Source organism: Sinohyriopsis cumingii, chromosome 2 (assembly GCF_028554795.1).
Source record: "Sinohyriopsis cumingii isolate HCF-2022 chromosome 2, ASM2855479v2, whole genome shotgun sequence".
In the NCBI taxonomy this organism is placed as follows: domain Eukaryota; kingdom Metazoa; phylum Mollusca; class Bivalvia; order Unionida; family Unionidae; genus Sinohyriopsis; species Sinohyriopsis cumingii.
The window spans coordinates 165,825,594-165,840,745 of record NC_142962.1 but is presented as its reverse complement, the minus strand read 5'-3'; the positions used below and the strand labels follow the sequence as shown (position 1 = coordinate 165,840,745).

Sequence of the window (15,152 nt, the reverse complement as noted above, 5' to 3'; positions counted from 1 at the left end):
GTTTACCGCGCGTACTATGGAGATGGTCTCGGTAGCACCATTGCGGGGTTATTTACAAGAATGGCTCCAAAAGTAGCGCCGTTAGCCAAACAATTAGGAATGAAGGCTATTGATGTTATTCGTGATAAGGGTATTAGTGCCATTGGAGATGTTGCCGGAAGGGCGTTTTCTGCCGCACGAGACAAACTAATGTCGTTGGTGAAATCCAAGAGATTTTCAAAAAGAAAACAGATGCCATCAACGACAGTGATGCCTGCAAATGTCAGTAAAGTAATAAATAACGCCGTGGAAGAAAAACTAGAGTCGTTGGCGACGACTCAGTCGTTGGCGACGAAGCCATCAATGGCTGAGCCATCCGCCGATGCGGCAACCAACGCGCTCATGAACGCGATAGCGGGCAGTGGTTTAAATTCAAAGAATTTACGACGAAAAAATCGCAATTGAAAACATCAACATGATAAATAATAGAATGTTTGCGCGTACCGCTGATCCCGCGTTTGATATGGACGCCCCAGTGCGCAGGGATGATTCTGTCCGTGATTATCAATATTATTCTTATTATGCAGCGCAACCCGACCTACGATCGCGAATTGAACTTCAAGTCCAAGATACCAGTAAATATTTTTTGCCGTGTGAAGCGTTTATCGAAATCGAGGGAGAACTCGTGACAAATGCCGCCGATAATGCACCATACGCAGATGACCATCGTGTTCGAGTTGGCTTCGTCAACAACGGTATCATGGCGTTATTTGAGAGCGCCAGATATCTTATTGACGGGCGAGAAATTGAATCAATAGAACGCGAGGTTGATGTTGCAACGACGATAATTGGGTTGGCGAGATACTCGGATGATTATACAAGATCGGCGGGCCCATCTATAATGTTCGCAAAGGACACCACTAATAACGCTGATCATCTTCAGTACATCAACGTGCTGGCGGAAAGAGATACCGCAGTTGACCCACAGGCTGAAGCAGCCAATCCAGACCGCAGAGCAGGACCAGGCGCTAATTTCAATATTATAAAAAGCACCAACAATGATTACAATCTAGGATTCGCAGCACGAGTAGGAATGTTGCAAGGACCACGCCGACAGTTTTCATGCGCGATTCCACTCCATCACATATTTGGATTCTGCAGAAATGTCAGAAAAGTTGTCTATGGGGCTAAGCATACAATCGCGCTGACGAGAAGGGGCGATGATAACAATGCAATATGGCGTGCTGCTGGCGTCGCTGCCGGTAAAGTCGTTTTAACTAAAATGGCATTGTGGATGCCGGTGCTGACTCCATCAGTTACCACGGAAGCACGATTGTTAGCATTTATGGAACAGGGAGGGAAATCGTTGTTGAGTTGGCTAGCGGTAACAACTGATGCTAAAGAGGATAACGTCGCCAATACGTTTACATGGCACTTGGCATCAAAACAGGGTGTTTCAGCCCCGCGTCATATATTCATAGCGCTGCAGAATAGGGAACGATTGGGTAGTCAAGAACGCAGCCATATGATATTTGATCAATTAGGAGTCAGGGATGTTTCGCTGAGAATAAACGGACAACAGGAACCATCCGAGGATATACAGCTTAATTACGGCGACAACCATATCGCACGTGTGTATCATCGATTGCTGTCGTATATGGGTCGTGATCAAAACGTCGACACTGGTTTGCAAATATCACAACTTGATTTTAAAAACCTGTATCCGATTTATTATTTTTCGCTGGAACATCTTGATTTAACGAGACAATCCGTCGTTGATATACACTTCCGAGCTCGTATAGCCCCGGGTGGTGTTAATTATAGAGCGGTTGCTGTCATTCTCAGCGATAAATCAATGCTGCTAGAAGGCGTTGGTGGACGAATGAGAATCGTTGATGCGCCAGTGGAAAACATGTAATTGAAAGCACAAAACGCGTTTACAATAAATGTCGTATAGTGTCGTCAGTGTAGAGTTGACTGATGGTCAAGTCAAGAAATTACGATCAAAGTCGGCTAAACAATGCGGAACCACAATAACGCTGAAGCCGTCACAGATGGCAGGTGGTAATCATAAGATATCGTTGACGGCGCGTCAAATAAAACATTTCAATGATGCGATGAAGAATAAAAAGGGTGTTCAAATAGATTTTTCAGCCGCAGCAATTAAAAACATGGAAAGGACCGGTGGGATATTTCCACTGTTAGCTGCGATTCCAGCGTTGATTGCCGCGGCCGCACCAGCAGTGGCTAAGGCGGCGGCGTTGGGGGCCGTTGGTACTGCGGCGGGGATGGCATTGAAGAAGGCAACCGGGAAAGGCTACAAAAAAAAACGACCCGTGGCCGGAAAGGGTCTAAGACTACCGGGGACCCCGTATTCATGGTATTCGGGAAAGGGTCTAAGACTACCAGGAACCGTTTATTGACTCGGGAGTCAATGACTCCCATGTCTAATTTTGATTTAATAGGCGCCGCAAACGCGCTAGCGATAAAAAACTTCAGAGGTGTTTTTATGAGGGATCAATTACCGGCGGCCCCAAGGAATACTGAAACAGGCATAATTAACCTCGATGGGTCCTCCGGAGCGGGAACTCATTGGGTTGCGTACGCGATTGATCCGCGTGCAATCGTCTATTTTGATTCATACGGGTTAGCCCCGCCGAAAGAGTTCATGCGGTATATCCGGGCGTGTTCAGCCCGGGCGTGTTCAGCCCGGGTTTTTTATTCCACGCTGCCAACACAGCGATTAAGCGACCCACCGATATGTGGCCGTGAGGTATTGAACGTACTCGCGGCGATTTCATCATCGCGGAAACCACCTCATGTGGTTGTAAACGAATACACTAGTGGGGTTGTAGAAGCTCAACGGATTTTAGAGAATAACATTTACAATAATAATGATTGATATCTGGGGGCGACCGGTTTCGGCGCTGAAACAATCCGCGGAAACGACCGCCGCCGACATAAAAAAACTAATTGAGGATGAAATCGCTGATATGTTGAATCTAACAAGTGTTGACCCGGGCGAAATAGTTGTATTTCAAGACCGCCAGGGTAAATTGAAATCCGGTAATATGTCACTGAATGACGTTTTAATACGACAGCGTGATGCCGCCGAGAACGCTATCGCGCTGTATACCAGCGACGGACGACTCAGACCAGGTAAACATATAGTGGAGATAGAGAGAATAATAGAATTAATCCGAGACGGTACTATAAGGTTGAATGAATCCGTGATCGAACTTGACGCGCATGTGAAAAAATCTGCCACCGAGGTGAAAAAATCTGTCACCGATATACAACTCACTACCGCTAGTTTTTTTGGAACCCCGACGGTAACCGAACCGAATCTTGCAACAATAAAAAATACTATTTTGGAGTTTACGACGCTGTCGGGCCAATTTACCTCGTTACGAAAAAATGTTAACAGGATCGATGACAACTTTGATAAATTCCTTGGTAAAAAAAATGCCAAACCGGATGAAATCACAATAACTATAAATGATATCACTGCGTATGGACAGGAAATAGAAACAATCAAAACTGATGTTACAACGATCATAAATAATATGGACACGCATGAACGGGAAATAGAAATAATCGGCGCTAATGTTGCAACGATCATAAATAATGTAGACTCGCATGGACGGAAAATAGAAACAATCAAAACTGATGTTACAACGATCATAAATAATATGGACACGCATACACAGGAAATAGGAACAATCAAAACTGATATTGAAGCGAACAAAAAAAATGTAGACGCATATTGGCGGGGAATAGGATTAATTAAAACTGATGTTGCAGCGAACAAAAAAGGCATAGACGTGCATACATATGAAATAGAAACAATCAAACTTGATGTTGCAGCAAACAAAAAAAGTATAACCGAGAATACACGGGAAATAGAAACAATCAAAACTAATGTTGCAGCGAACAAAAAAGATGTGGACACGCATATACAGGAAATAGGAACGATTAAAACTGATGTTGAAGCGATTAAAGACGGACTACCGAGAGTAGCAGAGCAATTTGAAAAAATAAAAATCCCTCATGAGAACATCATCAACACAGTATACACAATTCGGCATGGATCATTCGATTGGACTCCTACACAGAATACAGTAAATATCACCGCAACTGTTAAGGGCATTTATCGATTGACACTGGTTTCAATGATGCAGTTTAATATATTATCGTCGAGTTCATCCGGGTTTAACAATACAATATCAACAATTATAGACAAGAACGCAACTGAACAGTTTACAATTTATGCCGTTGATAGAAATCTAGCCCGGGCAAACATTACATGGTATGTGGAATTTGCAGCGAATCTAAGTAATTAAAAACACTAGCTCTTTTAAAATAAAAATGACCACCAAGGAAGTTGAATCAGAGGTATCACCGACGTCACATCAATATCGATTCGATACCGCAAAAGAATTTTCCGCGAACTTGAAAACGCTTTCCGAACAATACCGTGTAAAAATAAAAAAATACCGTCGTAAAATAACCGCCATCGACGCGGTCGTGTACTCGGTGTCGGGTATAGTAGCTGGCGCCGGTGTTATTTTATCCACGGTGACCACGATAACCCCGATCGCTGTTCCAATCGCTGTCTCCGCAATGACAACAGTTGCTGGAGTTGCCAACGCAATCACTAGGAAGATATCATCGTGTTTTCAGAAAAAACTCAACGAGTATACAGTAAAACATCAAATAGTATCCGACGCATACTCGAAATTATCCGGGTTGATCTCGTTATCGATTGATAATTTGTTCGTATCCGATGTTGAATTCTCCACGATGGTCCAGTTATATAGCTCCGCGATGTCAAAAATCGAGGATTTTCAACTGGAAGCCGAAACCACCTGGTTGTTAAAATTAGACACTAAAAACAACGAATAATAATAATGTCGCTGAACCCCGAAGGGTCTCAATTACTTCAGCGGATCGCGGAGAACACCACTCCGGTACAAACAAGTATGATATCGATAACATCAACGAAACCCGAATTCAGTGTGAACTTCCCATCACCGGTTCCAGTAAAGGAAATAGCGCTGGCAAAATTGCGAGTATATCACAGTTGGCCTAATATCCGAGCGGACGCATTTAACGGACAACAACCTAATAACTCGCTGGTTTTTGCACGGACAAATAAACCCGATGGGACCCCAAACTGGGAGGAGGTTACAATACCAACTGGGTCATACCAAATAGAGCAAATCAATAAAGAATTTCAACGCAGGATAAAATCGATCACAGGAAAGGAATCAAAAATCGCTATTACGGTTCATGAACCGACGTTATCGTCGACGATTGAAATAAGCACACCGGGGTATATGGTTGATATTTATAACAGTTCAATAAGAACCATACTAGGATGGCCTGAGAATCCACCCGCGGACACCCCCCCATCAACTATCCTCAGACACGATAACGGAGATGGTGGTAGGCATATTGCTCCATACAACGTAAATATCGCATCAGTGATAGCGATCAATCTAGTGTGTGATGTTATCGAAGGGAGTTATCAGGTGGATACCAAGCAATCAAATCAAGCTCAACAGGGGTATATCCTTTATTCGTTTTCACCAACAGCCCCTCCGGGATTTTTGATCATTGAGAGTCCGATTAATCCGGTCTATATGCGATGCCATGATCGGTTTTTAACGAGAATTAATTTCAGACTTACCGATCAGTCAAATAACCTAATTGATCTGCAAGAGGAGGAGTTAGTGATCACTCTGTTTGTAAGATCATAGCAGCAGAGGGGGCAATGACATCGACGCGGTCGTCGATGTGCTTACCGGACGCTGACGACGCTGGGGATCGACGCGCAGAAGGTGTTAATTAAACCAAATGACGATTGGACGATCCCCCAACGACGACGTCGTTTTTTTTTTACCAGGCGCTGACGACACTAGATCGTTGAGTTGCAGAAAGTAATAATTAAGCAAAATAACGATTGGACAAAATGTCCGATTCGCCCCCTCTGCTGCTAATTAATGGAGACTGCTCCCTTGTGCTAAAAAGTCAACCTAATTAGTGTAAATTACACCATCATAAAAAGTCAGCTTAATTAGTGTAAATTACACCATCATAAAAAGTCAGCCTAATTAGTGTAAATTACACCATCATAAGCAGTTATCAAAATAAGATAAATGAATTTTGCCAGACTAGACAATACCAGCTTCTGAAAGTGCAATCAATGAATTATCAAATACATAAGATGTAAGAAAAAGTTATTGGCACTCTCTTTTTGTATAATTTACCTCTGATGTCCAGGAAGTGAAAATCACCAAGCAGAGCTAGCAGTTTTTTGAGATGTGCACAGCTGAAGTTTGGCCAAGCTGTATACTCTATAACCCATATTACATCATCAATCATACATAAAAATAAAGGGAATTAAAGGTTCTTTGAACAAAACCTAAAATGTACAATATCTTTTTTAAAAGCCAGAATACAGGGAAATTCTTTATCTTTAAAATTCTAACCCTATGTAAAATATGAAACTGTAGAGTTCCACTCAACGATATTAAACTTCATGTTTTGTGAGGTCAAGTAATGCAAAAAGAAAGAAGAAAAAGTGTACTGGGCACTGAGTCCATTATATCCTTAACTGAGACATTACAATAAAAGGGTCATAGAAATATTTCACGTGCCAATATCCTCATTAGATGTTTATTTGAAAGATCAAATTATGCTGACTGGATGACTCCCTTTAGCCAGTAACATAATGCTTGTGGGATTATCCAGTTTCTCTGGTTTTAGCAGGAGGAAACCCTCTGGCATCCAGACTGGATGGACTTCATGCACGTCAGAAAGATTCTGATGCCACATACCAGGTCTTGTAATCAATCGATGAAAGGAGTGTGAAGTTATTTTCTGTTGACCAGTAGAGAGAAGTTTGTTCTTTGCAAAGAACGCCATTGTGTTATTAAAACAACATCTGGTAGTTTGGATCCATGGACAGAGCATGGAGCTCACTTACTCTCGATGCAAAACCAAGACTATCAGGAAGTGTTTCTTGTATGATAGTTTATCAGGACAGTGGACAAAGATTCGATGAGCACAGCCATGTCATGACCCATGTTATATTCCACTTCGGGAAAAGTGAACGAGGTTGGGATAGAACAAAATTGGCAAGCAAATCTGAAAGATCTTTGTTGTGACCAACATAAGGCTGTCCATGATTTCTTAAAATGTCAGAATCATGAAACGATATAAATCAATTATTACTGGTGCTAGTTTCTTACTTTCAAAGAGAAAAAAATAAGTTAGCCAGATTGGGAATGGAGTCGGAATTTGGTGTGACATCATCTGCATGACACCAGTCACAAAAAAGCACCATTTCTCCTTGTATACTTTAAAAACTAGAAAACAAATCAGAGTGAGGCTGTAGACTTAAATTGTCTTTATCATTGGATTTAGATAGAGCAATTTTTGCTTGCCCTTAAGCTGTTTTTAAACTTTTACTGATCACCGCTGTCCACCTGGGTTCAAGTCTCAGGCTTGCACAATGTAGGTATGTGACAAAGCTTGCCAGTAGCTTTCTATGGGTCAATGGGTTCTTACTGGGGCTTTCCTGGTTTCTTCCACCATCAGCTATACTGGCAGCAATGTATAACCAATCATGCATTGAAACCCACAATAATAACAACAACAACAACAAGTGTTTACTGAAAGCCTCATGTAAATACCAACATTACGATGCCATGTTGGAGGCCAGATGATTAATACTGCCATTCAGAACCAGTTACATATTGCTAGTGAAAACTTGATATTGATACTAACATCACTTCAAAAAGAAGTATCCATTCAGAGTTTTTCAAGATGGGCATGAAGGCAGAAAATTTAGAATTGAATCTGCATCTTTCACATACAGGAACAACCATACATCCGAAGAAAGAAGAGGTATTTTATTTATAAAATAAAACTGTTCAAAAAATAGATATAGCCATCCATTCAGGAAAAGTTGATGCAACAAGATTTTTTACATTTTGGTAGGTCACATTAGCAGCAGTTAAATTTAGGACCTACTACAATGAGTAAAAAGCATCTTTGGGAAAAGCCCATGTCAATACAACCATACCTCCATGATGAGAAGAGTGAACAAGATTTTCAAGTTTGCCACTATAACCGTCATACTGGAGGTCTGATCAGCACCATTTTCTTTAGTCCAAACCAGGTATAACAAGAAGTCTTTAATGAAAATCCCAATGACTATCATGACTAACAAAACCCCAATGACTATCATGACTATTAAAATCCCAATGACTATAATGACTATCAAAATCCCAATGACTATAATGACTAGCAAAATCCCAATGACTATCAGATTATCAAAATCCCAATGACTATCAAAATCCCAATGACTACCAGATTATCAAAATCCCAATGACTATCATGACTATTAAAATCCCAATGACTATAATGACTATCAAAATCCCAATGACTATCAGATTATCAAAATCCCAATGACTATCAAAATCCCAATGACTACCAGATTATCAAAATCCCAATGACTATCATGACTATCAAAATCCCAACGACTGTCATGTTTATCAAAATCCCAATGGCTATCAGACACCAAAATCCCAATGACTACCAGACTATCTGTTCAAGAATAGTAGCTATAACAAGGTTTTCAACAAGGCCATCATGGAAGCCAAATTGGAGGTCTAATCATCACCATTTTTAGTTAGGATAAACTGCATATCATAAGAAGTCTTTCAGTGAACATCCCATACTGACACCTGCACTTGGAGAAAAAGCCATATCAACATTTTCAGGATGGCTGCCGCAAAGGATTTCAGATTAATGTCATTTGCATTTTGGACCTATTAAATCTTGTTGTGAAAACCCCATGGAGCTATGCCATCTATTAAGAAGTGGTGATAACAAGATCTTCAAGCTGACAGTGGCACCAGTTTAACACAGCAGCAACTAAACTGGACATATGGCTGTTGAGACATTAACCCAAAAACACTGAACATATGGCTATAGATCCATTAACTCAAACACTGGATATATGGCTGTTGAGCTATCAACTCAAACACTGGATATATGGCTGTTGAGCTATCAACTCAAACACTGGATACATGGTTGCAGACCCACCAACCTAAACAATGGATATATGGCATCCAAACGCTGGATATATGGTTCTTGAGCCATCAACCATAATACTGGATATATGGCTGTTGCTATGTTTTACCACTGAGCATTCAACCGAAACACTGGATATACAGTTGTTGCTAATTTTTCTACTCAGACATCAACACAATCACTGGATATATAGTTGTTGCTAATTTTTCTACCCAGCCATCAACCCAAACACTGGATATACAGTTGTTGCTAATTTTTCTACCCAGCCATCAACCCAAACACTGGATATATAGAATCTATGTTGGGGTTTGAACCGAGACAAGGAAATCCCAGTCAAGAGAGACATATAATGCAACCCCATGACTGGGATTTCCTTGTCTCGTTTCAAACCCCAATGTAGATTTTCTCACCCAATAATTTCCTTTAAAGTAAAAAAGAACTTCTCACTTGTGCAATATAGTTCATGCACCAATGTTTACATGTAGTGTATTAATACAAATAAGTTAACGAGGACTGTGGTGTGACCATGTCATTCGAAGTACACTGCTTTTATGTGCGAGCCAAACAAAATAACAACATAAAACTTTGCATAGTGTTGAGAAATTATCACATTTAATATATGGATGTCATATGAAATTAACAATAAATAGTTATATTTATTACAAGAAAATAATGATACTGGGCCTACACCTATGTTGTAGTGTATAGGCTATTATTGTAACAAAAAGTTACATGTAGCATGAGTGCCCATGCTTGGGTTATTCACGGGTAATTAGTGATCTGTGTCACTATCATATATAACTCCTTTTCTATGGAGGAAGTGAAATTGTTTGTGACACACTTGTGTTATCCTTAATAATGATTGTAAAATTACTCCCATGTATAAATGACCCTCCAAATACGGACCCAGGTGGATAACCATGTGCTAAACTTTAAAGTTCATGGATTTCTTAAAAATTTATTTTTCTGTCTTGGAAATATGGCCAGTGCTACAGTGAAATTTGCTTATGGATTAATCTGTTGATGGATAAATTACTCCTTCTGACTGGTAAGTGCATTATTTGTCAATAAATATTAGAGTTATATTTTTGATTCAACTGGGGCACAGTGGAGATGCTTAACAAAATTAGAATAAAGCATGTTTGACATAACACATTTTCTGGCCGTTACTAAGTTTTCTATACTTGTTAAGAGAGTTGGGATGCTGTGAAGTGTATAGGTCTATAGTCCACATGCATGGATCAGTTTTTTCTGTCATAGTTCATTTCACACAGCATTGAGAATTCTATCCTATCTGTAGCAGTCATTTTTCAGGTCAGTGTCACTAAATGTAGCTAACAGTATATAATTTGTTTTACACGAAGTGTTTAAAACTAGTTACATAGCTTTAGCTACATTTAATGTTGCTGACCTGAAAATATATTGAGCTAGGCCTGCATATCAGATAAAACTGACAATGCTGTGTGGAACTAGCATAATACCAAAAAGTTTGACATCGTATGCGTGTGTGTCTTTGTCTCTCTCGAAATGTTTTTGTATGGTGTGTACTCAAAGATGGATTTACCTTAAGTTACTATGTCTTTGTTATATATTTGTTGTTGTTGTTGTTTGATTTTAGAACAACTATGTCTGGCACAGCAGAAGACAACAAGAATTTATTTTTTATAAAAGTAGTTCTGAGCGCATGGACATCTGAGCACATGGACACCTTGACTGAGAAGACTGGTCTGAGATGATTAGACTGAGATAAGAAAAGTAAGGTTAGCAAAACAGCTAAATTTCTCTGTTGCATGGGTGAGAAATACAGTTGTTGCTAATAATTCTACACAGCCATCAATCCAAACACTGGATATATAGTTGTTGCTAATACTTTGACACAGTCATCAATCCAAACACTGGATATATAGTTGTTGCTAATTTTTCTACACAGCCATCAACATAATCACTGGATATACAGTTGTTGCTAATATTTCTACACAGCTATCAATCCAAACACTGGATATATAGTTGTTGCTAATTTTTCTACACAGCCATCAATCCAAACACTGGATATATAGTTGTTGCTAATAATTCTACACAGCCATCACCCCAAACACCGGATACATAGTTGTTGCTAATATTTCTACACAGCCATCAACCCAAACACTGGATATATAGTGTTGCTAATATTTCTATACAGCCATCAATCCAAACACTGGATATATAGTTGTTGCTAATTTTTCTACACAGCCATCAATACAATCACTGGATATACGGGACCCCGAGTGGCTGAGTGGTCTAAAGCGCTATCTGTTAAGGATCACTGCCATCTCACCTTTGTCTGCGTAGGTTCGAGTCTCGGATTTGGCCAATGTGGGTATGTGAGAAAGCTTGCCAGTAGCTTCTCGAGGGTCGGTGGTTCTTTCCGTGGTTTTCCCCGAGTTCTTCCTCCACCATTAATACTGGCCGCCATGTATAGCCTATCGTGTGCTGAAAAATGGTGTTAAACCCTATAACAACAACAACAACTGGATATACAGTTGTTGCTAATATTTCTACACATCCATCAACCCAAACACTGGATATACAGTTGTTGCTAATTTTTCTACACAGCCATCAACCCAAACACTGGATATATAGTTGTTGCTAATTTTCTACACACCGATCAACACAATCACTGGATATATAGTTGTTGCTAATATTTCTACACAGCCATCAATCCAAACACTGGATATATAGTTGCTGCTAATATTTCTACACAGCCATCAACACAATCACTGGATATATAGTTGCTGCTAATATTTCTACACAGCCATCAATCCAAACACTGGATATATAGTTGTTGCTAATTTTTCTACACAGCCATCAATCCAAACACTGGATATATAGTTGTTGCTAATAATTCTACACAGCCATCAGCCCAAACACTGGATATATAGTTGTTGCTAATATTTCTACACAGCCATCAGCCGAAACAATGGATATATAGTTGTTGCTAATATTTCTACACAGACATCAATCCAAACACTCGATATACAGTTGTTGCTAATTTTTCTACACAGCCATCAGCCCAAACACTGGATATATAGTTGTTGCTAATATTTCTACACAGCCATCAGCCCTAACACTGGATATACAGTTGTTGCTAACATTTCTACACAGCCATCAATCCAAACACTGGATATATAGTTGTTGCTAATTTTTCTACACAGCCATCAGCCCAAACACTGGATATATAGTTGTTGCTAATATTTCTACACAGCCATCAGCCCTAACACTGGATATACAGTTGTTGCTAATATTTCTACACAGACATCAATCCAAACACTGGATATATAGTTGTTGCTAATATTTCTACACAGCCATCAGCCCTAACACTGGATATACAGTTGTTGCTAATATTTCTACACAGCCATCAATCCAAACACTGGATATATAGTTGTTGCTAATTTTTCTACACAGCCATCAACACAATCACTGGATATACAGTTGTTGCTAATATTTCTACACAATCATCAACACAATCACAAGATTATTGCTATGTTCTACTGCATGCCATCAACACAAACAAAATCAACTTATAATTCTGTGCAAACAAATTGGTGGGAGGGTCAAAAAAAAAATTGACAATCACAAAATTTACGATAACATTGAATGAAATGAAAATAAATTATTAGAATCCCAAAAGGTCTACTTCTGCAAAATATTGTAGAAATAAACCTTTTCTCAATGATAAGGTTGAGCAAATGGAACAATCTGATCAAATCATTCAGTGAGGTCAGAAACATTTGGCTTTCCCCATTGTTCTCAGGCTTCATGTTCTCAGAATACAGAGTGAAACTGGTCTGCAGCTGATGGCCCAGTTGGGTCAGAAACTTCAGCCTTACCCAGTGACACTTACCCCACTCATCTCAGGTTTGATGTCTTCCTTGGAATACAGACAGTGGTCATTGGTCTGCAGATCATGGTTTGACGGGGTCAAAAACTTCAAACATGTGGACAGCTTTTGGAGGAATTTTATGGGCCAGTCATTGCTGCAGAACAGTGGCATGGTGGCTAACATCATCCAAGGAAACATACCTGCCAAGAGAATATTTTTAAATTACAACATATGTTGATAAAGGACAGATCTGCATCATAAATCTGAAATGTGTTTAATCCAGAATTCTCTCCAGACCTGTTCAAAAGTGGCTGAATAATCAACAAGGGAAAAAAAATTCTTTAAAGATTTTAATAGTCTAAACAATAATCAACAAGAAAAAAAAACAAATTATATAAATATATCAGTAGTCTAAACAATAATGAACAAGAAAAAAATACATTCTATAAAGATTTCAATAGTCTAAATAATCAACAAGAAAAAATAAATTCTATCTAGATATCAGTAGTCAAAACAATAATCAACAAGAAGGAAAAAATTATATAAAGACATCGGTAGTCTAAACAATAATCAACAAGAAAAAAATAATTCAGTAGTCTCCAGCTGCCAATGTAAATAAAAATAAATTTAGACTATACTGATCTTGCCAGTGACCCATAATTTTTTTTTGTTACATTTTCAAAACTAAACTTTTAATCATTATATGGCCAGTATTGTGCTGACATGCCATGAAACTACACACACATATACATATCTATACACATACATAATGTATTAGGGCACTTCTCTCATTCCTGTAATCATTTACATGTGCAATGAACAATTAGCATGCTGAGGGGGACCTGACACAATACATCATGTAGTTTTTAATATGGACAGTTAACCACAGAATAAACCCCTACTTCCAACTGCAGTGGTCAGAAAGGGTCATCTTTGTTGGCTAGGATGCATACAGCATGGAAACAAATATGAGATCATGAGCTTTGAACACAGATTCTGAACCTATGTTAGTAAAGCATAAAATGCAGGTCACAGTGACCTTGCTTGAAAGAGTGTAGCACTAACGGATATGTATCCAATTATCAAGTTTCACAATTTAAATATAAGCAGCACCCATTAAGGAACTTATATTTTAACAGAACTTGTATTTTAACAATGTCACTGAAGCATGAAATGTAAGATGACAAAACCTCCATTAGCTATGAGGGTGTAGCTATCAAGATGACATAACCTCTATTAGCTATGAGGTGTAGCTATCAAAAACAAATTACAGAACCTCTATTAGCTATGAGGGTGTAGCTATCAAGATAACATAACCTATATTAGCTATGTGGGTGAGGCTATCAAGATGACAGAACCTCTATAAGCTATGAGGTGTAGCTATTAAAATGACAACCTCTATTAGCTATGAGGTGTAGCTATCAAAATGACAGAACCTCTATTAGCTATGAGGGTGAGGCTATCAAGATGACAGAACCTCTATTAGCTATGAGGTGTAGCTATCAAGATGACATAACCTTTATTAGCTATGAGGTGTAGCTATCAAGATGCATGCTATCAGTTTCTTGATGGTAGGAAGGATGCAAAAAACGTAACCATAGCCAGCAAAGATGAAACACTGGTCATGCTGACATTTTTTCCCATGAGAAACTGTATTAAAAGAGATAGAAATCAATGTCAATTTTCTAAATTAACATTAAACACAAAATTTAAACCATGTCAATGAAGCGTAAAATATGGGTTATAAACAACTACATCGAAAATGAGAGACTATTGCTCATAAAGATGCATCCCCACTCCACGTTTCAAGGTTCTGTATAGCATGGCATACATACAGCATCATATAGCATGGCATACATACAGCATGGCATACATACAGCATACATATAGCATGTCATACATATAGCATGGCATATATATAACATGGTATACATATAGCATGGCATACATACAGCATCATATAGCATGGCATACATACAGCATACATATAGTATGTCATACATATAGCAAGTCATACATATAGCATAGCGTATATACAGCATCATATAGCATGTCATACATATAGCATGGCATACATATAGCATGTCATACATATAGCATGTCATACATATAGCATGTCATATATATAGCATGTCATACATATAGCATGTCATACATATAGAATGGCATATATACAGCATCATATAGCATGGCATACATACAGCATGAC

General features: G+C 38.9%; 1 protein-coding gene across 1 annotated transcript in view; it reads right to left on the bottom strand.

Moving 5' to 3' along the window:
- Positions 1-15,152, bottom strand: part of LOC149806251 (vitamin K-dependent gamma-carboxylase-like) — a 152,899-nt gene that overhangs the window by 92,930 nt on the left and 44,817 nt on the right. The window contains exon 7 of the mRNA XM_089935497.1: positions 12,965-13,143. Coding sequence (XP_089791623.1) covers positions 12,965-13,143 — 179 coding nt within the window. The remainder of the gene's footprint in view (positions 1-12,964; positions 13,144-15,152) is intronic.